Below are 27,304 nucleotides of genomic sequence, written 5' to 3'. Positions count from 1 at the left end.
CCAAAGTGCTGGGATTACAGGTGTGAGCCACCGCGCCTGGCTATGTTATATATTATCTTAATAAAAAAAGATAAAACACGTCCAACATGTACTGAGTGCCATTCTTAGCCCTTGACAAATCTGAATTCATTTGGCCCTCACATCAACCCTGTTGTCCTGTGGTAAGCATTATGCTTATTCCCACTGTACAGATGACAACACTGAGGCCCAGAGAGATGGAATCACTTGTTCAAGGTCATCAGTTTGTCACTGATGAAGCTGGGACCTAAACCCCATCCTGTCCCCAGAGTCTTTGCTCTACTAGCGGTAAGAATATCAGTAATGGTAACAATACCTCTTGTCTGTGCACAGAGGCAGTTTAGCCTAGTGCTGAGGAGCACGGATGCTGGATCTGGGGCTCAAATCCAGGCTCTACCATTCCCTAGTTGTGTGCCTCAGTCTTCTCATCTGTAAAATGGGGTGACAGTGGCTCCCCACCTCACAGGGTTGACTGAATTGGGGCATGTGAGCATTTAGAAGACTGCTTGTGCATACTGAGTGTCATTTATTATTTATTTATTTATTTAGAGATGGAGTTTCGCTCTTGTTGCCCAGGCTGGAGTACAATGGCGTGATCTCGGCTCACTGGAACCTCCGCCTCCCAGGTTCAAGTGATTCTCCTGCCTCAGCCCCCTGAGTAGCTAGGACTACAGTCATGTGCCACCACACCCGGCTAATTCCGTATTTTTAGTAGAGACAGGGTTTCTCCATGTTGGTCAGGCTGGTCTCAAACTCCCAATCTCAGGTGATCTGCCCACCTCAGCCTCCCAAAGTGCTTGGATCACAGGCATGAGCCACTGTGCCCGGCCTGTCACTTATTATTTTATGTGTGTTTCCTGGCAATAAGTGTCAAGCTCTGCATAGCGGCACAGGTTCCCATACCTATTCTGCCCCAGGAATGGCACACTCAGGGTGGAGGGGGCCACCGCTGGTGTACACATCTGTATAGCCCTGCCACATGGAACCACAAAACTCCCATAACCACACAACTCACAGCCACACACCTCAGGAATGCTGCAGCCAAGGGCTTCCCCTTCACCCTGGAGACCCCAGCCATACAGCCACACAGTATGTCAGGAAGGAGTTTACTGTCACAGGGTGTGGGCTCTAAAGCCAGATTCCTTGGATCTAAGTCCTGCATTGGATGCTGTTTGCTGTGTGACCTAGAGTGAGTGTCTTAACTTCTTTGAGTCTCAGTTTCTGTCTCTGGAAAATGGACATCACAGTTCTTACTTGTCAGGGTATAAGGTTTAATGACATGATGCATATAAACTGCTTTGCATATTATAATTATCAACAGCTAACATTTGTTTTTTCTTTCTTTTTTTCTTTTTTCTTTTTGTTTAGGCAGGGTCTTGCTCTATCACACAAGCTGGAGTGCAGTGGTGCAATGACAGCCCCACCTAATTTTTTAATTATTTGGAGAGATGGGGTTTCACCATGTTGGCCAGGCAGGTCTCAAACTCCTGGGATCAAGCGATCCACCTGCCTCGGCCTCCCAAAGGTCTAGTATTACAGGTGTGAGCCATGGCACCTGGCCTAGCAAACATTTCTTGAGTGCCAAATATGTACCAAGCTCCCTGTCAAGCACATTACTGGATGAACTCATTGACTTCGCTCTACCACCCTATGGGGTCAATTTCTTTTCTCATCCCCATTTTACAGACAGGGAAGCCAAGGCCCAGAGACGTTCAGCAACTTGCCCAAGGTCACACAGCTCCCATGGTGGGAGAAAACAGCACCATGAGACCTGGGGAGGAGTGGGGGCAGATGGTGGGTACGAGGAGGGGGTGAGGCTGTCACCATGCCTGCTCTCTGACCCACAGTGACAGACAGGAAGAGGAACCTCTACCAGGACAGAGGGGAGATGGGTACAGACAGTTGGTCTCCCCATGCCCGCTCCCACTTCTCTTTTCCCTGGGACGGCTGTGACCCTCCCACTGGAACTCTTCAGCCCTAGCCCATGTGCAGCAGGAAGTGAGACCTGGAGAGGGAAGAGAACACACTTCTGCTTTCCTGGGGACACTTGGTGGATGTGGGTAGGAGTGCAGCTTATGCCTGACCTGGCATTTGAGGTCTCCCAAATCTGGCTGGCCTCTGGGATTGAATCTCAGCTTCGGCTTTCTAGCCCCGGGGAGGAGAGGAGGATGGGAGGAACTGAGGCCCAGAGAGGGGGCCCCTCTCTGGGCCTCAGTTCCTCACCTTGAAAACGGGAAGATCAATAGCCACTATTTTTTCTTTTTTTCTGAGAAAGAGTCTCACTGTGTCACCCAGGCTGGAGAGCAGAGGTTCAATCATGTCTCACTGCAGCCTTGACTGCCAGGCTAAGGTGATTGTCCCACTTCAGCCTCCCGAGTAGCTGGGACTACATGTGCGTGCCACCACACTCAGCTAATTTTTTTGAATTTTTTGTACAGACCTGCCTCAGCCCCCCGAAGTGCTGGGATTACAGGCGTGAGCTATCATGCCCAGCCAATAGCCACTATTTTCTAGGTTTAAAATGACAAGCAGATGGGGTTGTGCTCAGGGCATGTAAGTATAAGACAATTCCTGTTTAATCAAGCACTGACTCTAAATATTTTCTCAGGGCCCGGCGTGGTGGCTCATGCCTGTAATCCCAGCACTTTGAGAGGCCGAGGTGGGCGGATCACTTGAAGTCAAGAGTTCGAGACCAGCCTGACCAACATGGCGAAACCCTGTCTCTACTAAAAATACACAAATTAGCTGGGCGTGGTGGTGGGCGCCTATAATGCCAGCTACTCAGGAGGCTGAGGCAAGAGAATTTCTTGAACCCAGGAGGCGGAGGTTGTAGTAAGCTGTGATCACGCCACGGCACTCCAGTCTGGGTGAGCGAGACTCTGTCTCAAAAAAAAAAAAAAAAAAAAAAAGAAAGGAAAAAACAAAAAACAGTTTCTAAGGAGGTTAGGAGCATGACATGGGTTTGATGTGACCTTGGACAAGCTGGTTAACCACTCTGAGCCTTAGTTTCTTCATCTGGAAAATGGGTGTATCCACAGACCCTCCTTCACAAACACATGAGCAGGTGTGTGTTAACGCAAGACACGGTGCACAGTGGACACTCAGCAGAAGTTGGTCATTCTTCATTACTGTCATCTACCATCATAGGCACTGTCCACCCCCCATCTCCAACTTTCTAATCTCAGAGAACTTCAAACCAGAATTGGGCCTTATATTTATAGATCTGTGAGTTTTGTTTTGGTTTTGGTTTTCTTCTTTCTTTCTTTTTTTTTTTCTCTTGAGACGGAAGTTCGCTCTTGTTACCCAAGCTGGAGTGCAATGGCACGATCTCGGCTCACTGCAACCTCTGCCTCCCGGGTTCAAGGGATTCTCCTGCCTCAGCCTCCTGAGTAGCTGGGATTACAGGTGTGTGCCACCACACCCGGCTAATTTTTTGTATTTTTAGTAGAAATGGGGTTTCACCATGTTAGCCAGGCTGGTCTCGAACTCCTGACCTCAGGTGATCCACCGGCCTTGGCCTCCCAAAGTGCTGGGGTTACAGGTGTAAGCCACCACACCTGGCCTGGTTTTGGTTTTCTTACTCTAGGAGCAACTTGAGGGCAGAGGCTGGGTCTAGCTCATCTGGGTTGTAATATATCCTTCTAGCAAATATTCCCTACTCTATGTCTGGTCCTGTGCTGGGCAAGAATGCGGAGCCAGTGGTGACTGGGACAGCTCCAGCCTTGCCCTGTCAGAGCTCACATTCCAGTAGGGGACAGACCTATCCCGAGACAGTGACCACGCAGAGTGGCCAGGGCTGGGATGGGAGAAGCGGAGGGTTCTGGGTACCCAGTGGTGACAGAAATGGCTCCAGACCCTGCTGTCTCAGGGCTCCCACTCTGGCTAGAGTTAATATCACTAATACTGAAAATAATTAAAACAGCTGATCATTTTCATTTTGTTAAATTTGTTTTTTGTTTTTGTTTTTTTTGAGACAGAGTCTCGCTGTGTCACCCAGGCTGGAGAGCAGTGGCACAATCTTGGCTCACTGCAACCTCCACTCACTGCAACCTCTGCCTCCCAGGTTCAAGCAATTCTCCTGCCTCAGCCTCCCCAGTAGCTGGTACTACCAGTGCGTGCCACCAGGCCCAGTTAATTTTTGTATTTTTAGTAGAGATGCAGTTTCACTAGGTTGGCCAGGCTGGTCTCGAACTCCTGACCTCAAGTGATCCACCCACCTCGGCCTCCCAAAGTGGCGTGAGCCACCGTGCCTGGCCAATTTTGTTAAATTTGTTTCCTATGTTCTACATACCATTTTAAGTTGGTAATTTGCATTCACTCATTGAATTTTCACACTAAGCATACCAGGTAGGCACTACCATTATGTCCATTTTGTAGACAAGAGACCTGAGCCCCAGAGAGATTAAGCCACCTACCCAAGGTCACACAGCCAGAAGGTGGTGGAGCTAGGATTCGAACCCAGGACATCAGGCTTAACCCCTCCCCCACCCCCCGCCAGGCTCTACTGCTTCTCAACAGTGGCCGAGAAGTTGTGGGTTCTCAGGGAGAGGATGGGGGTTGTGGATGTGGGTGGAAGGAGGCTTAAGACTGAAATGAACCAAGTTTGGGAGTCTCACCTGCAGGGTGCAGTGTGTCAGAGGGTAGATGCCGCTCAGGCCTGGAGTCCAAGCCACCTCCAGCTCCGTGGGTTGGCGGGAGACCAGGTGGAGGTTACGGGGCTGCTGGGGGAGCACTGTGGACAAACGGGAGAGATTAACCCTGGGGAGCCTTTGCTCAAAGCTCCCTGCCCTGCTCTCTTCCCCCACTCTGACCCTGGACCCAAACCCCACCCTCTGACGCCCAGCTCCCCACCTCCCAACTCTGTCACCTGTGATGGTGGCTGTGCGGGATGTGGTGACCCCCTTGGCGTTATGGGCTTCGCAGGAGAAAGAGGATGTCTTGTTCAGCCCTAGGGAGTCATATGAGGGAAGGGCCCAGTATCAGAGAGGGGCAGGAAGGGCTGCCGGGCGATGCTGGGCCACTCCCACCGTGGCCTGCCTGACCAGGGTCAGTGCGGCCCACACAGGCACTTGCCTGAAGGGAGGGTTAGCAGAGCTGAGGGCAATGAGTTAGGAACACAGCCTCCATCCCCAAACACAAGGACGGCTTGGTTTCAGCCCTAACCTCCCGCCACACAGACACACATAGTACAGACACACACAGCCACACACAGGCACAGGCACAGGCACACACACTCTCTCACACATACATTCTTACACCCCAGAGAGAGACACATTCATACACACACATAGACACACATACTCACACAGAAACACACAACGACACACACAGCCACACACAGGCACAGGCACACACACTCATACACACACATAAACACACATACACAGACACACGTGAAGACACACAACCACACACAGTCACAGGCACACACACTCTTACACCCCAGATAGAGACACACACTCATACACACACATAGACACATATGCTCACACAGACACACACACACAGCCACACACAGGCACAGGGGCATACACACACACACACACACACACATTCTTACACCCCAGAGAGAGACACATACTCATACACACACATGCTCACACAGACTCACACACAGCCACACACAGCCACACACACACACATTCTTACTCCCCAGAGACACATACTCATACACACACATATAAATACATATGCTCATACACAGGCACAGACACAGAAACAGACACAGCCACACACACACACACACTCTGTCTCACACACACAGATTCGTACACCTAAATACTCACACTCATATACACATATATATAGACACACACAGAAACACACATGCTCATATATATGGACATAGACACATATATACATACTCACACATAGACACACAAAAGCATACACAGACACACACACACAAAGAGACACACAAACATGCACACACTCACATGCACAAACACAGGCACACTCACTAACTCACAAGGACACACGTATGGGCACACACACCTGCTAGACACACTTAAGGAAAGCGGCCCATGGCTGTACATCAATGGAGACATGTCTGTTCATCTCTAAGCTCGCCTCCTACCAACCCCTCTCCCACTCTCCCCGTACGCTCTTCTCCGGCCACACTGGCCTCCAGTGTCTCTGGAACGCATACATGAAGCACGTTTCCACCCCGAGAACTGTGCACTGTTCCCTCTGCTCAAAACAGTCTTCCACAAATATCCACGTGACTTGCACCCTCTTCTTTCATTTTTTTTTCCTCAACAACACCTCTCAGTCCGCTAAGCCTGGCCACCCTGTTAATATTGGAGCTTGGCCAGGCATAGTGACTCACGACTGTAATCCCAGCACTTTGGGAGGCCAAATCGGGAGGATCGCTTGAGGCCAGGAGTTAGAGATCAGCCTGGGCAACGTGGTGAGACCCCATCTCTACAAAAAAGAGAAAAATTAGTTGGGTGTGGTGGTGCACACCTGTAGTCCCAGCTACTTGGGAGGCTGAGGTGGGAGGACTACCTGTGCCTGGGGAGGTGGAGGCTGCAGTGAGCTGTGATCACACCACTGCACTCCAACCTGGGTGACAGAGTGAGACCCTGTCTCAAAAAAATTAAAAATAATAAAATGAAATATAAAGGCTGGGCACGGTGGCTCATGCCTGTAATCCCAGCCTTGGGAGGCCGAGGTGGGTGGATTGCCTGAGGTCAGAAGTTCGAGACCAGCCTGGCCAACATAGTGAAACCTCGTCTCTACTAAAAATACAAAAAATTAGCTGGGCATAGTGGCAGGCCCCTGTAATCCCAGCTACTCAGGAGGCTGAGGCAGGAGAATCGCTTGAACCCGGGAGGCAGAGGCTGCAGTGAGCTGAGATCACGCCATTGCACCCCAGCCTGGGCAACAAGAGTGAAACTTTGTCTCAAAAAAAAAAAAAAAAGAAAGAAAGAAAGAAAAAATAAAATAAAATTGGAGCTAATTGGAGCTTCCTCTCCAAATCTATCCCCTTCCCGCTTTACTTTTCCTCTTTGGTTCTTCTCATCGCCCAACATACTTTACCTGTCACCCAGGTACCTTGTCCATTGTCAGTTTCCCCCACTAGAATGTCAGCTCCAGGAGGGCAGGGGTTGTGTCTGTTTCATCCCCTGCTGTGTCAGGATGGCCTGGCACACAATAGGTGTGCCATAAATGCTTGTTGAATGAGTGAGTGAAATTCTGTTCAGCTGTGTACTTATGAGCATTCCTGGGTATAGGTGTAGAAATATGAGCATGTGTAATTCCACAGGGGAGTTCACGTATTGTGTCTTGACTGTTTTTTTTTTTTGTTTTTTGAGAGTCTTGCTCTGTTGCACAGGCTAGAGTGCAGTGGCATGATCTTGGCTCACTGCAACCTCTGCCTCCTGGGTTCAAGCGATTCTCCTGCCTCAGCCTTCTGAGTAGCTGGGATTACAGGAGCGCACCACCACGCCTGGCTAATTTTTGTAATTTTTAGTAGAGAGAGGGTTTCACCATGTTGGTCAGGCTGGTCTTGAACTCCTAACCTTGTGATTCACCCACCTTGGCCTCCCAAAGTGCTGGGATTACAGGCGTAAGCCACCATGCCCGGCCTTGAGTAACTGTTTTCGAGTGAAGGTGGATTGCCTTCCCGCCCTAATGTGGTGGTGGTGGTGTTGGTATCACCGGCGTGCACACACAGAAGCACATAGAAGTACAGAGACAAACACAAGAGACACAGACCTGCAAGCACACAGAGATACCCAACACACACCGCTATACAACATACATCAGTCCCCCTTTATCCGAGGTTTCACTTTTTGAGGTTTCAGTTACTCTTGGTCTACAAATATTTCAATGGAAAATTCCAGATATAACTCCTAAGTTTTAAATTGCATGCCGTTCTGAGTACTGTGATGAAACCTCATGCCATCCCACTCTGGTTGGCCTGGAACGTGAATCCCCCCTTTGTCCAGCATCTCAGTGCTGTATCTGATACCTATCTGTGAGTCACTTAGCTATCAGATCGGCTGTCCTGGTACTGCAGTGCTGGTGTTCAAGAAACTCTTATTTATCTAAATAATGGCCTGGCCGGGTGCTATGGCTCACGTCTGTAATCCCCGCACTTTGGGAGGCCGAGGCGGGTGGATCACTTGAGATTAGGAGTTTAAGACAAGCTTGGGCAACATAGTGAAACCCCCGTCTCTACTAAAAATACAAAAAAATCAGCCAGGCATGGTGGCCCGCGCCTGTAATCCCAGCTACTCGGGAGGCTGAGGCACGATAATTACTAGAACCCGGGCTGTGGAGATTGCAGTGAGCCAAGGTCGCCACACTGCACTCCAGCCTGGGTGACAGAGAGAGACTCTGTCTAAAAAAAAAAAAAAGGCCCCGGGGTGCAAAATAGTGATGGCTGCAATTCGGATAGGCTAAAGAGAAGCCTTAAAGTGTTTCCTTTTAAGTGAAAAGGTGAAAATTCTCCACTTAGAAAAAGATAATCATATATATATGTACTGAGGTTGCTAAGATCTATAGTAAGAAAACAATCTATCTGCGAAATTGTGAAGGAAAAAGAAAGTTATGTGTAGTATATAGAGAGTTCAGTATTATTCATTGTTTCAGGCTTTTGCGGGAGGTCTTAGAGAACGTATCCTGGTGAATAAGGGGAATCCCCCAACACAGATACACATAGAAACATAGACACCCCCCCCCCAACACACACACACACACACACAATGTCTGCGCTAGGATGTAAGAAGGACCAAGTTTTTCGTTTTGTTTTTTGAGACAGGGTCTTGCTCTATCTCCCAGGCTGCAGTACAGTGGCACAATCACGGCTCACTGCAGCCTTGACCTCCAGGACTCAAGCGATCCTCCTGTCTCATCCTCCCAAGTTGCTGGGACTACAGGCGGCCACCACACTTGGCTAACTTTTCGATTTTTTTGTAGAGAAGAGGAGAGTCTCACTATGTTGCCCAGGCTGCTCTCAAACTTCTGGCCCCAAGCGATCCTCCCGCCTCAGCCTCCCAAAGTGCTGGATTGCAGGCAGAGCCACTCGGTGCCCGGCCCTGGGACCAAGTCTTTTAAGTGCAACTGCAGTTCTGCGTGTTGTTTACGCGTGTGCTTGTTCATCTGTGCCTGTGTTTCTGAGCTGGTATGTTTGTGACCCTGCGTGTATCTGTGGATGGTGTGTAGGTGCATGTGTTGAGTGTCTGTGTACGTGTCTCTCGTGTTTGCTCCGTGCCTGTACGCCTCTGTTCCCACCGCGTTCGCAAGGGAGGCTCTCCATCCGCAGACACAAAGTTTCCTTTTCTTCGTCAGCGGAGGGAGTGGAATGGGGCAAAGTCTGCAGAGGCCCGAAGTGGGTGGGTAGGGGAGCTCCTCAGTCGCGGCTTCCTAGGTGGCCGTTCCCAGACAAAGTCAGGTGCCCGCTCCCGCAGCCCCCGCGCCCCGAAGGCCCCGCGCCCGCAGCCCCCGCGCCGCCCGGAGGAGAAACAGTACAGTCCCGGGCTGGCGGCCCGAGAGGGGGCGGGGAGCCTGGGTCGGGTCCAGCCACCTGGCACGTGGGGCCCCGCCAGGGTCAGCGCGCGGGAGCTGGCGCCGCCGGCCGGAGAAGCCCTGGGGCTGGAGGTGGGTTCTGGAGCCGGGTCCCGTTCCGACCGCAGCATTCCTGCCCCCGCGTGAGTCACCGGGGGCACCTCCCCACCCCAGCGCTTCCGGCCGGCTTCGGGGGCGCGGAGCCAGAGCCGGGATCCCCCTTCCCAGGCCCCAACGGCCGCACCTTGAGTGAAGGGGACAGGAGGAACTGGGACCCCTTCCCCTCCAGAAGGCTCTTGCTTTACCGCAAGAGGACAAGAGCAGGCCGACTCCAGATGTGCTTTCCAGATGTCCTGACCATCCCCCCACAACCCCTGCTCTCCGCCCCAGCTTTTCCAGAGAATGAGAGGGATGGAAGGAGGAGGGGCACGCCCTGAGTCAGATAGAGGGACAGACGCACACAAACGGACAAAATTCCTTCACACAGCAACCCCCCCACACACACACTCACAATGAATCACACTTAAACACACAGGGGCTGTTATTAGCACAGAAGACGCAGCGCTTGGGAAGTTAACGGCACACAGATATGCAAGGGCTGATGTCACAAACACAGTGACACAAAAACACCATGACTCACACATATACACGCGGGCTGACACTGATGTACATTCATAAAGAGACATGTATGCATACAAGCCAACGTGGGACAAACACATAAACATACAGTCACACGTGTACACATTGATTACAAACACCTAGCAAAGCAGTATACATCTAGGCTGATGCCAACACACACAGAAACCTAAATGTCCCTGTATATTGAGAGATACATACCACATAACAGCGTACATGGAGTTGAGGTGGACAGATAGATACACACCAGGACACAATGAAGGGTCATTTTGACCTGCTCAGACACAGACACACTGACGCACACCACCCCACAGCCAAGCCTTCATCTACGCCATAAGATGGAGCTGGATGCTCCCAGGTTTCTTGTTCACCCAGACACAGACTGATACAAAAACACATTTGCGCTGGGTGCGGTGGCTCACGCCTGTAATCCCAGTACTTTGGGAGGCCGAGGCCGGTGGATCACTTGAGGTCAGGAGTTTGAGACCAGCCTGGCCAACAGGGTGAAACCCTATCTCTACTAAAAATACAAAAATAAGCCAGGTGTGCCTGTAATCCCAGCTACTCAGGAGGCTGAGGCAGGAGAATCCCTCGAACCCGGGAGGCAGAAGTTACAGTAAGCCAAGATCGTGCCACTGCACTCCAGCTTGGGTGACAGAGTGAGACTCCGTCTCAAAAAAAAAAAAAAAACCCAAAAAACAAAAAAACACAGTTTCGTAGATGCGCGGGCCTGATGCAGACACACGAGGATGGAGACACTGCCATGGACACATAGATTGACACAGACACACATCTATACGCTGGCTGGTAAGCATCCTTAGGTCATGTACTCAGAGGCAGCAGGGGCCAGTGCACACGCAGGGAGACCAGAGAGAAGCAGAGGGTGCTGTTACACACACACACACACACACACACACACACACATAGGTCTGTGACTACAGTCATACAGCAACATGCTTACCCTGTGACATATACACACACGCCACAGAGACATCTATGGACACACACAGAAAGCTGGTAAGAGGCTGAGGGTTGAGTGCAGTGGCTCACGCCTGTAAATCCCAACACTTTGGGAGGCCGAGGCGGGAGGATCACTTGAGGCCAGGAGTTCAAGAGCAGCCTGGGCAACATGGCGAGACTCCATCTCTACCAAAAAATACAAAAACTATCTGGGTATGGTGGCACATGCCTATAGTCCCAGCTGCTTGAGGGGTGGGAGGGTGCTGAGGTAGGAGGATTGCTTGAGCCCAGGAGGTGGAGGCTACAGTGACCCATGATCACAGTACTGCACTCCAGCCTGGGTTACATAGCGAGAGCTTGTCTCGAAAAAAAATAAGGGGAATAAAAAAGGTGGTAAGAAACACAAGTTATCCATGGACACGTTCTGATTCTGCAAGGGAACACAAGCTCTCACTAGGACACGCTCACACCCATAGCTGCACACCTGTGGGCTGACACTACCACCTCCATACAGAGAGGTGTGCACCATAGCTCCAAACCCACTACCCTCCATGCACACTTTACTTTCATACAGTGAATCTCAGCTGTGAACACACAAACACAAAAAAGAGGGACAGACACAGGCTGACACTGGTATACTCAGCCATGCACACACACACAGACACCCACACATAGGCAACCCCTAAGAAACGTAGAGAGAGAGACATGCTATAAAGATCCAAACACACATTGGGACAGAATCCAAGCTGAAGGAAATATACTTAGTCACACACACACACACACACACACACACCACACATGGGACATCCACAGAAGCCCACCCTTGCCAAGGCACACCCTCACACAGAGGTTGTGCTGACGGATACACTAACACTCGGATCCAGAACACACAGATATCCAGACACCCCACCACCACCACACAGACATGCACAGACCCTCACACCTGTGCAGCCCCCATTTCTCTCCCTCCCCTCCCCTTCTCGTGGGACCTGCCAGGCTGACTCATGCCCCATCCCCAACCCTGGTCCCTACTCAGCCACTCGAGCCATGGGCCTGAGTCACTCCTCTGGGGTCAGCATGCTCACCAGGTTTTCCTTGCAACTCAGGGTCCCAGGAATGCTGAGAATGTGAGCTCCTCCCTCCACCCTGGAGACCCCCAGTCAGAAGGCCCCTCCTCATTCTAGCAAAGAGAGGCAGCAGGTTGGGAGTGTGGGAAGCTGATGCCCTCCAGGCTGAAGCCTCCTTCCTTTACAGAGCCTCTGCCATCTGCTCCTCTGTCTTTCCTCCTTCAGTAGGGAGAACCCCCTGAATCCAGGGTCCCCCAGTGATGCCCCTGACCACTGTGTAACCCTGAGCTTGGTCCTGCCTCATCTGCATGGTGCAGAAGGGAATGGTCACCAAGAAGGAGAGGGTTTCTGTCAGTCCAACTTCCCTGTCCTGTCTTTCGTTTTGTTTTGTTTTTTGTTTTGAGACGGAGTCTTGCTCTGTCGCCCAGGCTGGAGTGCGGTTGTGCGATCTCGGCTCACTGCAACCTCCACCTCCCGGGTTCAAGGGATTCTCCTGCCTCAGCCTCCCAAGTAGCTGGGACTACAGATGCCCGTCACCACACCTGGCTAATTTTTGTATTTTTGGTAAAGATGGAGTTTCACCATGTTGGCCAGGCTGGTCTCGAACTCCTGGCCTCAAGTGATCCACCTGCCTCAGCCTCCCAAAGTGCTGGGATTACAGGCATGAGCCACCATGCCTGGCCTCCCTGTCCTGTCTATGTCCATCTTGGGTCATTGTGGCCTGTCCCTTCCAGTGTATGTCATTCTATCTCTCTCTGTCTCCCACTTTCTTTTTTTTTTTTCTTTTGAGACGGAGTCTCACCCTGTTGCCCAGGCTGGAGTGCAGTGGCGCAATCTCGGCTCACTGCAGGCTCCGCTTCTCAGGTTCATGCCATTCTCCTGCCTCAGCCTCCCGAGTAGCTGGGACTACAGGCGCCCAACACCACGCCTGGCTAATTTTTTGTATTTTTAGTAGAGATGGGGTTTCACGGTGTTAGCCAGGATGGTCTTGATCTCCTGACCTCGTGATCTGCCTGCCTCAGCCTCCCAAAGTGCTGGGATTACAGGCGTGAGCCACCATGCCCAGCCTCTGTCTCCTGCTTTCTTCCTGCTTTCTCTTCTTTGGGTTCCGTCTCCCCAGTGGGGACCGGGCTGGACATCCTCCCTTTGACTGAGGCCAGCAGGCTTGTTAGGGCAGGAGGTGGGCCGGTTGTGGAGGGAGGCGGAGGAGAGGAGGGCACGGTTGATTCCGGTGCCCTGCTTGGGTCAAGGGCTGACAAAGGGGCACCAGGCCCACATACACTCAGGCCATGGAACAGCTCAGAGGAAACCCAGGACAAAGAATTCTATTCAGAGAGAGGCCGGGGTGAATGGAGGGAGAGAGAAGCAGAGAGACAGAGAGAGAGAGACACATACAGAGAGAGACAGAAAGACACACACACCGAGAGACAGGAAGAGACAGAAAAAGGCATACGGAGAGAAACAAGACAGGTAGAGACAGAGAGGCAGAGACAGACTCAGAGGGAAAAACAAGAGAGAGACAGACAGTGAGGGACAGAAGGACAGTCAGACACTCACGCAGAGGTAGCAATGCTCCCTTGCTCCTGACTTCAGCCTTGCCTGGCCCCCTATGCGGAGCTGACCCACATCCCCGGACTCACCTGGAACATGCAGGCTGCGCTGGGGGCCGTAACCTGGAGCTGTGGCCAGGGGGACAGCATCCTGGAGCCAGAGTAGGTCCACGGGCTCTGGGGGTCCCTGGGCTTGGCAGCTCAGGTTGAAGGGGGTGTTGGCGGCCACAGTCCTGTCCTCAGGCTCCTCCAGGAAGTAAGGCAAGCCTAGCGGGGTGGGCAGTGGTAGAGGCTGGGGTCCCTCTGAGGCCCCAAGATGCCTGACCCACCACTAGGATGCTGTAGGCTTTGGGCAGCAAACCCACCCTGCAAGGTCATTGACCTGCCTGTATCTGATCCCCGAGGGCACCTGAGCCATACCCAACACATGTGACCCCAATATCTGATTCCTCCCATGTCAGACCCCCCACGATAGCTGAGCTCCTCATGTTTCTCTTCCAGAATGTCTGACAGCTCATCCTCATCTCATTCTACGGATGAGAAAAATGAGACCGCTGGGGTTGTGGGGAGAGTGGTACCTTGCATGCCTCTGACGCCTTATCTGATGGCCAGAATGGCCTCCTGTGACCTGATCGTGTCGATGCATGGGACATCCAACTACCCCCAAGAAGACTTTTTACCCAGAACAAATAATCCCCCCAGCCTTGGCCCCATAACTTATATGGACTCCCAGCTTCTTGACCCCCCAAAACTCTGACATTCTTAGGCTGTATGATGCCTAGGGTCATCCTGAATCCTCCAGCACCCTTTGACCCCTCAGGATTCCTGACTTCCCACAACCTATGAGCGCCACACCTCCTCTGACCCCTCAGGACCCCTGACCCCAGAGCTCACCCTCCAGCCCAACGTAGCCAGGCTGGGACACGAAGGTCTGATGTCCCAGAAACACCAAACACTGGTACTGTCCCGTGTCGGAAAGCTGCAGGGAGGTGATTCTGACAGGGCAAGAGGAGAGACAGAGAGGTTCGGGGTCAGAGCTGGACACTGAGAGGGGGTCTGTCAGAACGGAAAGAGGGTGTCCAGCCTGGAAGCTCATGACAACCACGAAGTAGGTCCTATTATTAACTCATTTTGCAGAAGAGGAAAACGAAACCTAGAGGTTCTATCACATGCTCAAAGCTGCACGGCTGACAAGTGGTCAAACGGGTTCCCACCCAGGTGGGCTTTCTGCCCCCTGTGTGACGGAGGTAGGAGTGGGATTCGGGGATGTGGCCACACACCTGAGCTGGCTGACCACTATCCAGTCATCCTGTTCATCCTCACCCAGGGGCACCTGGGTCTGGGTGCTGTCCGCGAGCTCCAGGATCTGTCCGTCCCGAAGCCAGTGTACCTCGGGGGGCTCTCCCTGAACCTGGAGCTGACACCGAAGGGTGCCCGTGAGTCCCCGGGCACCTGTGATATTCCCTGGGTTGCCCACGAAGGGACTTTCTTCAGCCTGCGTGCCTGCAGGGGAGATGGGAAGAGTTAGCTTAGGAACCCCCCAGCTCGTTCCGGCCCTCAGTTCCACCCTGTCCCTGCCTGCCCACCAGCCGCCAGGACCCCGCCAGGCCCTTAGGCCGACATAGTTGCCGAGTGACCTCAGAGAGGGGTGGAGGGCGGAGGCTCTGAGGGGAGGATGGGAGCCCTCCCAGGGGACTGGGATCCAGCGTCCATCCCGTCGGGAAGGAGGCTCGGGATCTGGCAGCCTCCCACGCCCTGCACTGCCTGGCAGGGCCAGTCCCTGCCCCCTCCGTCCTCTCTTAGGTCTCTAGAGACTTAACAGATCGTGCTGGTGCTGGTGGATGGAGGGGAAGAATCAGGGGTGGGGGGAGGGAGACAAGGGTGGTGGGAGAGGGAGATAAGGGTGGTGGGGGAGGGAGAAGCCAGAGAAAGTCAGGCAGGGGAGATGAGACAGACAGGAGCAGAGATACAAGGAGAGACAGAAAAAATGAAGAAACAGCCCTCAAGAGAGAAGAAAAGGTGGGGGCGGAGGGGGGATACAGTCACAGAGGGAGGCTGAGAAGAGAGAGAGACTCAGAGAGCAGGGAGAGATAAAGGCAGAGACTGTGAGACAGAGAGAAACAGAGACCCACAGAGATAGCAGAGCTGGAGGCAGAGACAGAGAGACAAAGTGAGAGCCTCCTCCCCAGGGATGGAGTGGACTGGTGGGGTAGGGACAAGTGGCGGGGCAGGGGGGTGGTGTTGGCAGGGAAAAGGGTTTTCCCCCAGGGCTCCAGAGCCCTCCTCATTCCGCCGCCTGCCTCGGTACCCCTTCGGAAAGATTTCTTCCTTCCCGGCGACCCCCTGCTCAGCCCCCTTCTCAGGTCCAGCCTCCACCCCTGCCCTCAGCTTCTCCTTGTCTGTCTGTCTCTCCGGGTCCTCTCTTCTGTCCCCCCTGCCCTTCAGTTCCTCTCTCAGTCTTTCTCTCCCTCTGCCGCACTTGGTGTCTCTGAATCTGTGTCTCCCTCTCTTGAAGTCCCTTTTCTGTGGTCCCAAGGAAACTCCCTAAGCCAGCCCAGGCCCCCCACACCTGCCATCATCCCCCACCTTCTACCCCTGCTCCATCCCCTCCGAGGGGGTCCCTGCCCCAAGGAGCCCCCATCACTCACCCCTGGGGGCCATGCATGCCCAGCCGCACAGCGCCAAGCACCAGGCCAGTGGGACCCTGCCCATCCTGGGGCACCGCCACGCCATGGGTGCCAAACTTTCCTCAGAAGTTGTTGGGCTCCCAGCAGGGGAGGGGGCAGGGCCGGGCTGTCCCCGGCCCTCCCCCCAGCTCCAGGCTCCCCGGATTTGGCACTGCCTGCCTGGCACAGCAGCAGGGGAGGCCCTTGCCACCGGCTCTGCCCAGCAGCCGCCTTCTCGGCACCCCTGCCTCCTTCTCTCACTCCCAGACTTGGGCAACCCTTTCTCCGCCCCTGGCTCCCCCTTTGCCTCCGCCCACCAGGGCCAGAGCCCAGGGGCCACCTGGACAATCAGGGGTTAACTCAAGAGAGGAGAGGATCAGCCCTGTCTTAAAGGGGCCAGGGAGGGAGCTGAGGAGGGGGAAGGGGACCCTGGTGGCTGTGCCCCCCGTCCTGAGCCAGTGAGGTCGTGTCTCTCTATCCGGGCTCTGGGCGCTGTCCCTCTGGGCTCTGTGTCTGGTAAACATTCCTCCAGAACTCCACTCCCCTCTCAGCTCAGGCCGTGACGCCCCTCTCCCCGCCTCCACCCCCAGCCCAGCCCCAGCCAGGCCTCCTTGGCCCTTCATTCCCCCTCACTCTCTCGGCTCCTCGGACAAGGACACACACACACACACACACACACACACACACACACACACAAGCGCGCGCGCGCGCGCGCACACACACACACACTCTTAGACGTCACTGACACACAGAGGCTAGGACAAGCAGAGACACGCAGAGGGACCCAGACGGGCAGGGGCATGCTGCTGGCCCACAAACACACTCAGACAAGCCAGGCCAGGAGCTCGATTCCTGGAGAAACTTCAGAGACAGGAGGACATGGCTGGGTGGGCATCCATGGGGGACACTTAGTTGGGGAGACACAGATCTTCAGACAAACCTGCATGGACGCCTAAATGGGACACCAATATACAGTTGACACGAAGGGGACCCAAGTTGGAATCCCAGTGCTACCACTAACTGTGGGCTACAGGCAAGTGACTGGCCTCCTGAGCCTCAGTTTGTCCATCTGTAAAATGGGAATAAGAATAGTTGTTGGCCGGGTACGGTAACTCACTCCTGTAATCCCAGCACTTTGGGAGGCCAAGGTGGGAGGATAGCTTGAGCCCAGGAGTCCGAGACCAGACTGGTCAATGCACTGAGACCCCCATCTCTACAAGAAGTTTAAAAATGAAAACTTAACCAGGTATCATGGCATGTGCCTGTGGTCCCAGCTACTAGGGAGGCTGGAGTGAGAGGAATGCTTGGGTCCAAGAGATCGAGGCTGCAGTGAGCCCTGATCATTCCACTGCTCTCTCCTTCTGGTGGGACTGTGTATCCTGGTTGGTGCAGATCTGCTGCCTGCGTATCGGCTCTGCTGCACCTCCTTTCCTCTGCCCTGTGTGTTTGGCACGTGGAGGGCTCTGCATGCCTGGATGTCTGTGAGGAGGAGGCTGGGTGTCTATCCCTCTGCTCTTGGCCACCTCTGTTTGGGTACTGGTATACCTACGGTGCATCATAAAGTCCTGTCTGTTTGGCCTCCTGATGTCTCTTCTACCTGCCCCTTCCCAGCACCCCCGTCTGATCCTGCCTTCTCCTGCCTCTACTCTCACTCCTTTCTCCCATTTAGCAACCAGAGGACTGTTTCTGAAAGTCAAATCCTACCCTGTCCGTTCTCTGCTTGCCGATGGCCTCCTGCTGCCCTCAGGGCAAGTTTCCAGCTCCTTGTCACTGGCCACTTAGGTCCCTTCACCATTGTCTCCCTGGGCTATGTCTTTTTTATTTTTATTTTTTGAGACGGAGTCTTGCTTTGTTGCCCAGGCTGGAGTGCAGTGGCTCGATCTCGGCTCACTGCAACCTCCACCTCCTGGGTTCAAGTGATCCTCCCACCTCAGCTTCCTGAGTAGCTGGGATTACAAGCGTGCACCACCATGCCAGGTTAATTTTTGTATTTTTAGTAGAGACGGGGTTTCACCATGTTGGCCAGGGTGGTCTGGAACTCCTGAACTCGTGATCTGCCCGCCTCAGCCTCCCAAAGGGCTGGGATTACAGGTGTGAGCCACTGTACCCGTCCATGGGCTGCTGGCTTCTGTTGCTCTTTCCAACCTGTCTCCCTCTCAACAGTCAGAAGGCTTCTTCCCGATCTCAAACCAAACCCTTTCCCACCTCTGCCCCAAACCTTTCAGCAGAACCCTAAACTCTTTATGTTTCTGTGACCCTCCCCTCGCCTCCTCAGGCTTCTCTCGCTTTCTCACCCAAAGAACCCCCTCAGAGGACTTGGAGCAACCTCCTGCAGTACTTTGTCCCCAACTCTATCATCCCTTCTCCATCACATCACTGCCTGGCCCCCCCCCAGCCCAATCTAGGTCCTCATATTGTTCACTCCCAACATGCTGTCCCTTTCCTTGGCAACACTTTGCCTGGGTTGTCATTATATATTTATTGGCATGATTATGTGTCTCGCGTCTGTCTCCTCCCGCTGGTCTGTGGGCTCTGCGGGGGAAGGGACTGGGTATATTTTGGGAACTGCTGCATCTTCACCACCCTGTAAAAGGCCTGCCATAAAGGGGACAATTCCTTATTGTGGGTTTTTTTTTTTTTTTTTCTCGAGACAGAGTCTCACTCTGTCACCCAGGCTGGAGTGCAGTGGCTGTATCTCAGTGGACTGCAAACTCCACTTCCCAGTTCAAGCACTCTGTCTTCTTGCTCTGTCATCTTGCTCTGTCATCCAGACTGGAATGCAGTGGCGCCATCATAGCTTGCTGAAGCCTCAGACTCCTGGGCTCACGTGATCCTCCTGCCTCAGCCTCCCTGAGTAGCCAAGACTATGTCTGCAAGCACACCTGGCTAATTTTAAAAAACTGTTTTAGGGGCCGGATGTGGTGGCTCAAGCCTGTAATCCCAGCACTTTGGGAGGCCGAGGTGAGTGGATCACGAGGTCAGCCTGGCCAATCATTCCATCTGGGCCTCCTAAAGTATGGGATTATAGGTGTGACCCACTGCGTGACCCACTGTGTGATCCACCGCACCCAGCCCCTTCTCTTTTTTTCTTTTTTTTTTTTTTTGGTTGGGGAGATGGTCTCTCGCTGTCACCCAGGCTGGAGTGCAGTGGCGCAATTCCAGCTCACTGCAACCTCCACCTCCCAGGTACAAGAGATTCTCCTGCCTCAGCCTCCTGAGTAGCTGGGACTACAGGAACCCACCACAATGCCGGGTTAATTTTTGTATTTGTAGTAGAAATGGGGTTTCACTATGTTGGCCAGGCTGGTCTCGAACTCCTAACCTCAGGTGATTCTCCTGCCTCGGCCTCCCAAAGTGCTGGGATTACAAGCATGAGCCACCACACTCGGCCTATTGTGGCATTTTTGAGGGGTGCAAATATGTGCAAAGATCTACTCACTTGTTTAGATATGTTGGGGGGGCCCTGCCCACCCTAGGGCTCAGTGGACCCAGCTGGTTGATGGCCTACTTGAACCTGTGAATTCATTCACTCATGAACTATATGAACTATTTGCTGAGCACCTGCTATGTGCCTGCAATTTACTTTGAAATGCATTTTAAAAAATGAGATGGGGGCCGGGCTTGGTGGCTCACGCCTGTAATCCCAGCACTTTGGGAGACCGAGGTGGGTGGATCATTTGAGGTCAGGAGTTCGAGACTAGCCTTGCCAACATTTTAAAACCCCATCTCTACTAAAAATACAAAAAAAAAAATTAGCCAGGCATGGTGGTATGCACCTGTAGTCCCAGCTACTTGGGAGGCTGAGGCAGGATAATCTCTTGAACCTGGGAGGTGGAGGTTGCAGTGAGCCAGGATTGCGCCACTGCACTCCAGCTTGGGTGACAGCAGAGACCATCCCCCCTCCCCCCCAAAAAAAGAGAAAAAGATTCGGGGCTGGGTGCAATGGGTCGCACCTATAATCCCACACTTTAGGAGGCCCAGGTTGGAGGGTTGCTTGAGGCTAGGGGTTTAAGACCAGCCTGGCAACATAGCCAGACTCTGTGTCTTCCAAAAATTTTTTTTAATAGGCCAGATGTGCTTGCACACATAGTCTTGGCTACTTGGGGAGACTGAGGCAGGAGGATCGCTTGAGCCCAGGAGTTTGAGGCTGCAGCAAGCTATGATGGCACCAATGCATTCCAGTCTGGATGACAGAGCGAGACCCTATCTCTAAAAAAAAAGAAAAGAAAAGATGGACAGGTGGTGCTGGGGTGGGGCTTCTACAATGAGCAAGACAAGTCCACATCCTCCTGGAGTTTCCGTTCAAAGGGGAAGAGAAATAACACTCACATAAATACTTATCATGTTGCAAGATGTGCAGTGAAGAAAAATAAAGTAGGGGCCAGGCACAGTGGCTCATGCCTATAATCCCAGCACTTTGGGAGGCCGAGGTGGGCGGATCACCTGAGGTCAGGAGCTCGAGACCAGCCTGGCCAACATGGTGAAACCCATCTCTACTAAAAATACAAAAATTAGTCAGGCACTGTGGCTCACGCCTGTAATCCCAGCACTTTGGGAGGCTGAGGCAGGCGGATCACGAGGTTACGAGTTTGAGACCAGCCTGGCCAACATGGTGAAACCCTGTCTCTACTAAAAACACAAAAATTAGCTTGGCGTGCTGGTGCACACCTGTAGTCCCAGCTACTCGGGAGGCTGAGGCAGGAGAATTGCTTGAATGCAGTAGGCAGAGGTTGCAGGAAGTGAGCTGAGATCATGCCACTGCACTACAGCCTGGGTGACAGAGCAAGATTCCGTCTTAAAAAAAAAAAAAAAACCCAAAATTATCTGGGTGTGGTGGTACACACCTGTAATCCCAGCTACTTGGGAGGCTGAGGCAGGAGAATCGCTTGAATCCCAATGGAGGAGGTTGCTTTGAGCCAAGATCGCTTCACTGCACTCCAACCTGGGAGACAGAGCAAAACTCCATCTCAAAAAACAAATAAACAAACAAACAAAAACAAAAACAAAAACAAAAAAAGAAAAAGGAAAAGAAAGCAGGGGATAGTGAGAGGTGTGGGTGCTGTTTTAGAGAGGATGATGGGGGAAGGCCTCTCTCAGGCTATGCTTGAGATCTGAAGTAAATTAGCAAGTGAGCCCTGTAGGGAACAGCATTCCAGGTGGAGGGAACAGCCAGTGCAAAGGCCCAGAGGCAGGCGTGTGGCAGGCGTGTGAAGAACTGTGAGGAGCCCTGTTTGTGGCTGGAACAGATGGGGGCAGGAGTAGAGGGAAGGTGGGCTTGGGGTGAGGGCGAGCCTTGGCCTGGCAAAAACTTTGGCCTTTGTTTTAACTATGATATGAACAGGAATGATACCATCTGATCTAGTTTTAAAAAATCCCTCTGCTAAGGCAAGTGAAAGGTTGACACGTTCTTGCTCTGTTGCCCAGGCTGGAGTGCAGTGGCATGAACACAGCTCACTGCTTTGACCTCCTAGGCTCAAGCGATCCTCCCACTTCAGCCTCCCAAGTAGCTGGGACTACAGGTGTGTGCCACAATAACTGGCTAATTTTCTTAGTTTTTCGTAGAGACAGGGTATCACTTTGTTATCTGGGCTGGTTTTGCACTCCTAGGCTCAAGAGATCCTCCCTCCTCGGCCTCCCAAAGTGCTGGGATTACAGGCGTGAGTCACTGCGCACCTGGCTGGTTGGCAGAGTTTCTAACAGAGGGATCAGGACCTGGACACATTAATTTTAAGCGTCACTACACATGGGATCATCAGTTATTGCAATGTGATGCAACAAGATGTGGCCCAGCACCTCCAGGGAGGATCTCTTGCCAGAATGAGCCTGAATCTGATCTAATTCCCAGTTTACAGGAGATCCTGGGAACAGAAGGACATCTTGAACAACACCACAAAGATGCTGTCAGCCTAATCCAGAATGTGAAAAATTGTACAGGGCCAAAGACCCAGTTGATTCAAGAAATTAATGGCATATAAAAGGATGGGTAACAGTTACAGATTTTACAAACCCAATAGACATTTCAAACAAAATTCAGATTCTGATTTGAACAAACCAATTTTAAAAGACATTGATATTCCAGCACTTTGGGAGGCCAAGGTGAGAGGATTGCTTGACCTGAAGAGTTTGAGGCCAGCCTGTGAAATATAGTGAAATCCTAGCTCTACAAAGAAAAAAAAAAGTTTTTCTAAAATTAGCCGGGTGTGGTGGTGTGTGCCTGTAATCGCAGCTACTCAGGAGACTGCGACGAGAGGATCACTTGAGCCTGGGAAGCAGAGGTTGCAGTGAGCAGAGATTGTGCCACTGCACAACAGTCTATCTTTTTTTTTTTTTTTTTTTTTTTTTTAAAAAAGGACAGGCCAGGCGCAGTGGCTCACACCTGTAATCCCAGCGTGTTGGGAGGCCAAGGTGGGCAAATCACCAGGTCAGGAGTTCCAGACAAGCCTGACCAACATGGTGAAACCCCATCTCTACTAAAAATACAAACATTAGCTGGGCATGGTAATGCACACTGGTAGTCTCAGCTACTTGGGAGCTCGGGAGGCTGAGGCAGGAGAATTGCTTCAATCCAGGAGGTGGAGGTTGCAGTGAGCCGAGATTGCACCACTACACTCCAGCCTGGGCAACAGAGCAAGACTCCATCTCAAAAAAAAAAAAAAAAAAAAAAAAAGACATTTATGAGACTATCAGAGAAATGTGAAAATGTGAACACTGATTATGAATACAATGAATGAATAACAGAATTGTTCATTGTGATAGGTGTGAAAATGAGTATTATACTTTTGACTTTTAAAAAATAAACTTTAATGGGGAGTTATTGTGTTTTTTGTTGTTGTTGTTTGAGATGGGCTCACTCTGTCACCCAGGCTGGAGTGCAGTGGTGTGATCACAGCTCACTGCAGCCTTGTCCTCCCAGGCTCAGGTGATCCTCCCACCTCAGCCTCCTGAGTAACTGGGACTAGAAGTGTGCACCACCACACCAGTCTCACTTTTTGTAGAGATAGGGTTTCCCTATGTTGCTCAGGCTGGTCTTGAACTCTTGGGCTCAAGAGATCCGCCTGCCTTGGACTCCCAAAGTGCTGAGATTACAGGTGTGAGCCACTACGCCCAGCCAAAGTTATTATTTAATGGGTAGTTTTTGTTGGAAACAATGGAAACATTTTGGGCATAAATAGTGGTGATGGTTATACAACATTTTGAATATATCTTTTGTTTGTTTTATTTTTTTGAGACAGAGTTTCACTCTTGTTGTCCAGGCTGGAGTGCAGGTTGCTCACCTTCACCTCCCGGGTTCAAGCAATTCTCCTGCCTGAGCCTCCCGAGTAGCTGGGATTACAGGCATGCACCACCACGCTCGGCTAATTTTGTATTTTTAGTAAAGACAGGGTTTCTCCATGTTGGTCAGGCTGGTCTCGAACTCCCAACCTCAGGTGATCCGCCTGCCTCATCCTCCCAAAGTCGTGGGATTACAGGCTTGAGCCACCGCGCCTGGCCCATTGTGAATATACTTAATGCTACTAAATTGTACACTTCTAAATGGTTAAAATAATATTATTTTATGTATATTTTACCACACGCAGAAAACTATTTGAAGACCACACCGATTCCACTTTTACTTTGGGGGCCAATAATTCTTCTTTATTGGTTAAGCCATTTTGAGTTTCTGTATTTTTTTACTTGCTACTGAAATCATCCTGATGTCAACTTTTATATTGATACAGTGCAAAGTCTGTGCCTTTGTTTGTTTGCTTGTTTGTTTTCTTTTTTGTACAGATGGGGTCTCACTATATTGTCCAGGCTGGTCTCAAGCTCCTAGGCTCAAGTGATTCTCCTACCTCAGCCTCCCAAAATGCTAAGATTACAGGTATAAGCCACCATGCCCAGGCCGACATGCCTATTTATTTATTTATTTATTTGTTTATTTTTGAGACGGAGTCTTGCCTTGTCGCCCAGGCTGTAGTGCAATGGCACTATCTCGGCTCACTGCAAGCTCTGCCTCCCGGGTTCACACCACTCTCCTGCCTCAGTAGCTGGGACTACAGGTGCCCACCACCACGCCCGGCTACTTTTTTGTATTTTTAGTAGAGATGGGGTTTCACCATGTTAACCAGGATGGTCTCGATCTCCTGACCTCGTGATCTGCCCACCTCAGCCTCCCAAAGTGCTGGGATTACAGGCGTGAGCCACCGTGCCCAGCCCGCCTCTTTATTGTTTTTTTATTATTAAAAAAAAAATTCTTTTTTTTGAGGCGGAGTCTCGCTCTGTCGCTTAGGCTAGAGTGCAGTGGTGCAATCTCAGCTCACTGCAAGCTCCGCCTCCCGGGTTCACACCATTCTCCTGCCTCAGCCTCCTAAGTAGCTGGGACTACAGGTGCCCGCCACCGTGCCTGGCTATAGCCCGCCTCTTTAAATAAATAGGTCTGCTTGTATTTCTACCTGATGCCAGATTTCCCTGAATGTGAATTTTGAGTGCAAAGGAATGCAAATCATTGCCTTAATTTAATTTTTTATTTTTTTGAGATGGAGTCTTACTCTGTCGCCCAGGCTGGAGTGCTGTGGCACAATCCTGGCTCACTGCAACCTCTGCCTGCTGGGTTCAAGCAATTCTGCTGTCTCAGCCTCCTGAGTAGCTGGGATTACAGGTGCCTGCCATCATGCCAGGCTAGTTTTTGTATTTTTGGTAGAGACCGGTTTTCACCATGTTGTCCAGGCTGCTCTCGAACTTCTGACCTCAAGTGATCTGCCTGCCTCAGCCTCCCCAAAGTGTTGGGATTACAGGCGTGAGCCACCGCACCTGGCCCCATTGCCTTAAATTTTAAAAGAAGAAAACCTTAAACTTGATTCCTTTTCAAAGTGCACTGACATATAAAAAATAGTGATAATATTAAATCCAAGAAGACCTCAGCAGATATTTATTTCCTACGAAGTTCTGAAGGTTTTCACATTTCTTTCAGGATTTTTTTTTTTTTTTCCTTGAATCTTGCCCTTTTGGCCAGGCTGATCTTGAACCCTTGGGCTCAAGCAATCCTCCTGCCTCGGCCCCTCAACATGCTAGGGTTACAGGTGTGAGCCACTGTGCCTGGCCCACATTTCTCACATCTTATCAATTTATTAAGGCTTTAAGATGGTAAAGCCTCAGTCAAGGTGTGACCAGCTAGGAGGTGGCAAAGTTAGGATCTGATTCCAATCTCATCTTTCAGTTCTCTATTATTCTCTGTTTTGTGCTACTCTATAGAACTTAAGCCAATAAAGTGTTAACATCTTGGATTTTTTTTAAAAAAAGAAGCTTTTGCTAATGATATATGCATTGCTTAAATTTTTGATGAACTGATACGTGCATTTACTCAGAAATGCCTAAAAAATCCTGAACTGGTCTGCGCACGGTGGCTCACGCCTGGCCAACACGGTGAAACCCCATCTGTACTAAAAAAACAAAAATTAACCAGGCGCTCACTGGTAATCCCAGCTACTCAGGAGGCTGAGGCAGGAGAATCGCTTGAACCCAGGAGATGGAGGCTGCAGTGAGCCAAGATCATGTCACTGCACTCCAGGTTGGGTGACAGAGTGAGACTTCATCTAAAAAAAAAAATCGGCCGGGTGCAGTGGCTCACACCTGTAGTCCCAGCACTTTGGGAGGCAGAGGCAGGCGGATCACTTGAGGTCGGGAGTTTGAGGCCAGCCTGACCAATATGAAGAAATCCCGTCTCTACTAAAAACACAAAAATTAGCCAGGCGTGGTGGCGCATGCCTGTAATCCCAGCTATTTGGGAGGCTGAAGCAGGAGAATCACTTGAACCCAGGAGGTGGAGGTTGCAGTGAGCCGAGATCGCACGATTGCACTCCAGTCTGGGCAACAGGAGCAAAACTCTGTCTCAAAATAAATAGATAAATAAATAAATCCTGAGCTGGTGGCCAGGTGGGTAGAAACTTTAGAAAGCAGTGTAGCAAAGTGCTAGTGGGAGAACCCAGGAGGTGCGCAAGGTGTTCCTTGTACAATTCCCTCAACTTTGCTGCATATTTGAAAACTGTCCTCATAAAATGTCAAGGGCAAAAATGTCCTTAACTCTCAGAAATGTGTATTAAATTACTTTCTGTAATTTGCCTTAAAATAATCTTTAAGGCCAGGCACGGTAGCTTACACCTGTAATCCCAGCACTTTGGGAGGCCAAGACGGGCAGATCACCTGAGGTTGGGAGTTTGAGACCAGCCTGACCAACCTGGAGAAATCTCATCTCTACTAAAAATACAAAATTAGCTGGATGTGGTGGCGCATGCCTGTAATCCCAGCTACTAGGGATGCTGAGGCAGGAGAATTGCTTGAACCTGGGAGGCGGAGGTTGCGGTGCGCTGAGATCACACCATTGCACTCCAGCCTGGGCAACAAGAGCAAAACTCCATCTCAAATTAAAATAATAATAATAATAATAAATCTTTAAAAAGCAATAGGTGGTCGGGCACGGTGGCTCACACCAGTAATCTCAGCACTTTAGGAGGCCAAGGTGGGCAGATCACCTGAGGTCAGGAGTTCGAGACCAGCCTGGCCAACGTGGCGAAACCCCATATCTACTACAAATACAAAAATTAGCCAGGCTTGGTGGCAGGCGCCTGTAATTCCAGCTACTCGGGAGGTCAAGGCAGGAGAACTGCTTGAACCTAAGAGGCAGAGGTTACAGTGAGCCGAGATGGTGCCACTGCACTCCAGCATGGGCAACAGAGTGAGACTCTGTCTCAAAAAAAAAAAAAGATAAATAAGTAAATAAAAAGCAATAGATAAAATAAAAATATCAGGGTAGGGTGCAGTGACTCACACCTCTAATCCCAGCACTTTGGGAGGCTGGGATGGAAACTCTTGAGGCCTGGAATTTGAGACCAGCATGGGCTGTATAGTGAGACTTTCT

At 51.4% G+C, this 27,304-nt stretch overlaps 1 protein-coding gene across 2 annotated transcripts in view; it reads right to left on the bottom strand.

The window, feature by feature from the left end:
• Positions 1-17,129, bottom strand: part of AXL (AXL receptor tyrosine kinase) — a 41,748-nt gene extending 24,619 nt beyond the window's left edge. For both annotated transcript variants that reach the window (XM_054466069.2, XM_054466070.2), the window contains exons 1-6: positions 16,393-17,129; positions 15,025-15,247; positions 14,639-14,739; positions 13,835-14,011; positions 4,886-4,966; positions 4,635-4,750 (exon numbers count right to left, since the gene is read on the bottom strand). In XM_054466069.2, coding sequence (XP_054322044.1) covers positions 4,635-4,750; positions 4,886-4,966; positions 13,835-14,011; positions 14,639-14,739; positions 15,025-15,247; positions 16,393-16,477 — 783 coding nt within the window. In that variant the 5' untranslated portion in view covers positions 16,478-17,129. The remainder of the gene's footprint in view (positions 1-4,634; positions 4,751-4,885; positions 4,967-13,834; positions 14,012-14,638; positions 14,740-15,024; positions 15,248-16,392) is intronic.
• Between the last annotated feature and the right edge of the window lie 10,175 nt (positions 17,130-27,304).

This window comes from Pongo pygmaeus, chromosome 20, assembly GCF_028885625.2.
Source record: "Pongo pygmaeus isolate AG05252 chromosome 20, NHGRI_mPonPyg2-v2.0_pri, whole genome shotgun sequence".
NCBI lineage: Eukaryota > Metazoa > Chordata > Mammalia > Primates > Hominidae > Pongo > Pongo pygmaeus.
Note: the sequence above shows the minus strand (reverse complement) of the source record. Positions and strands in the feature narration are given on the sequence as shown.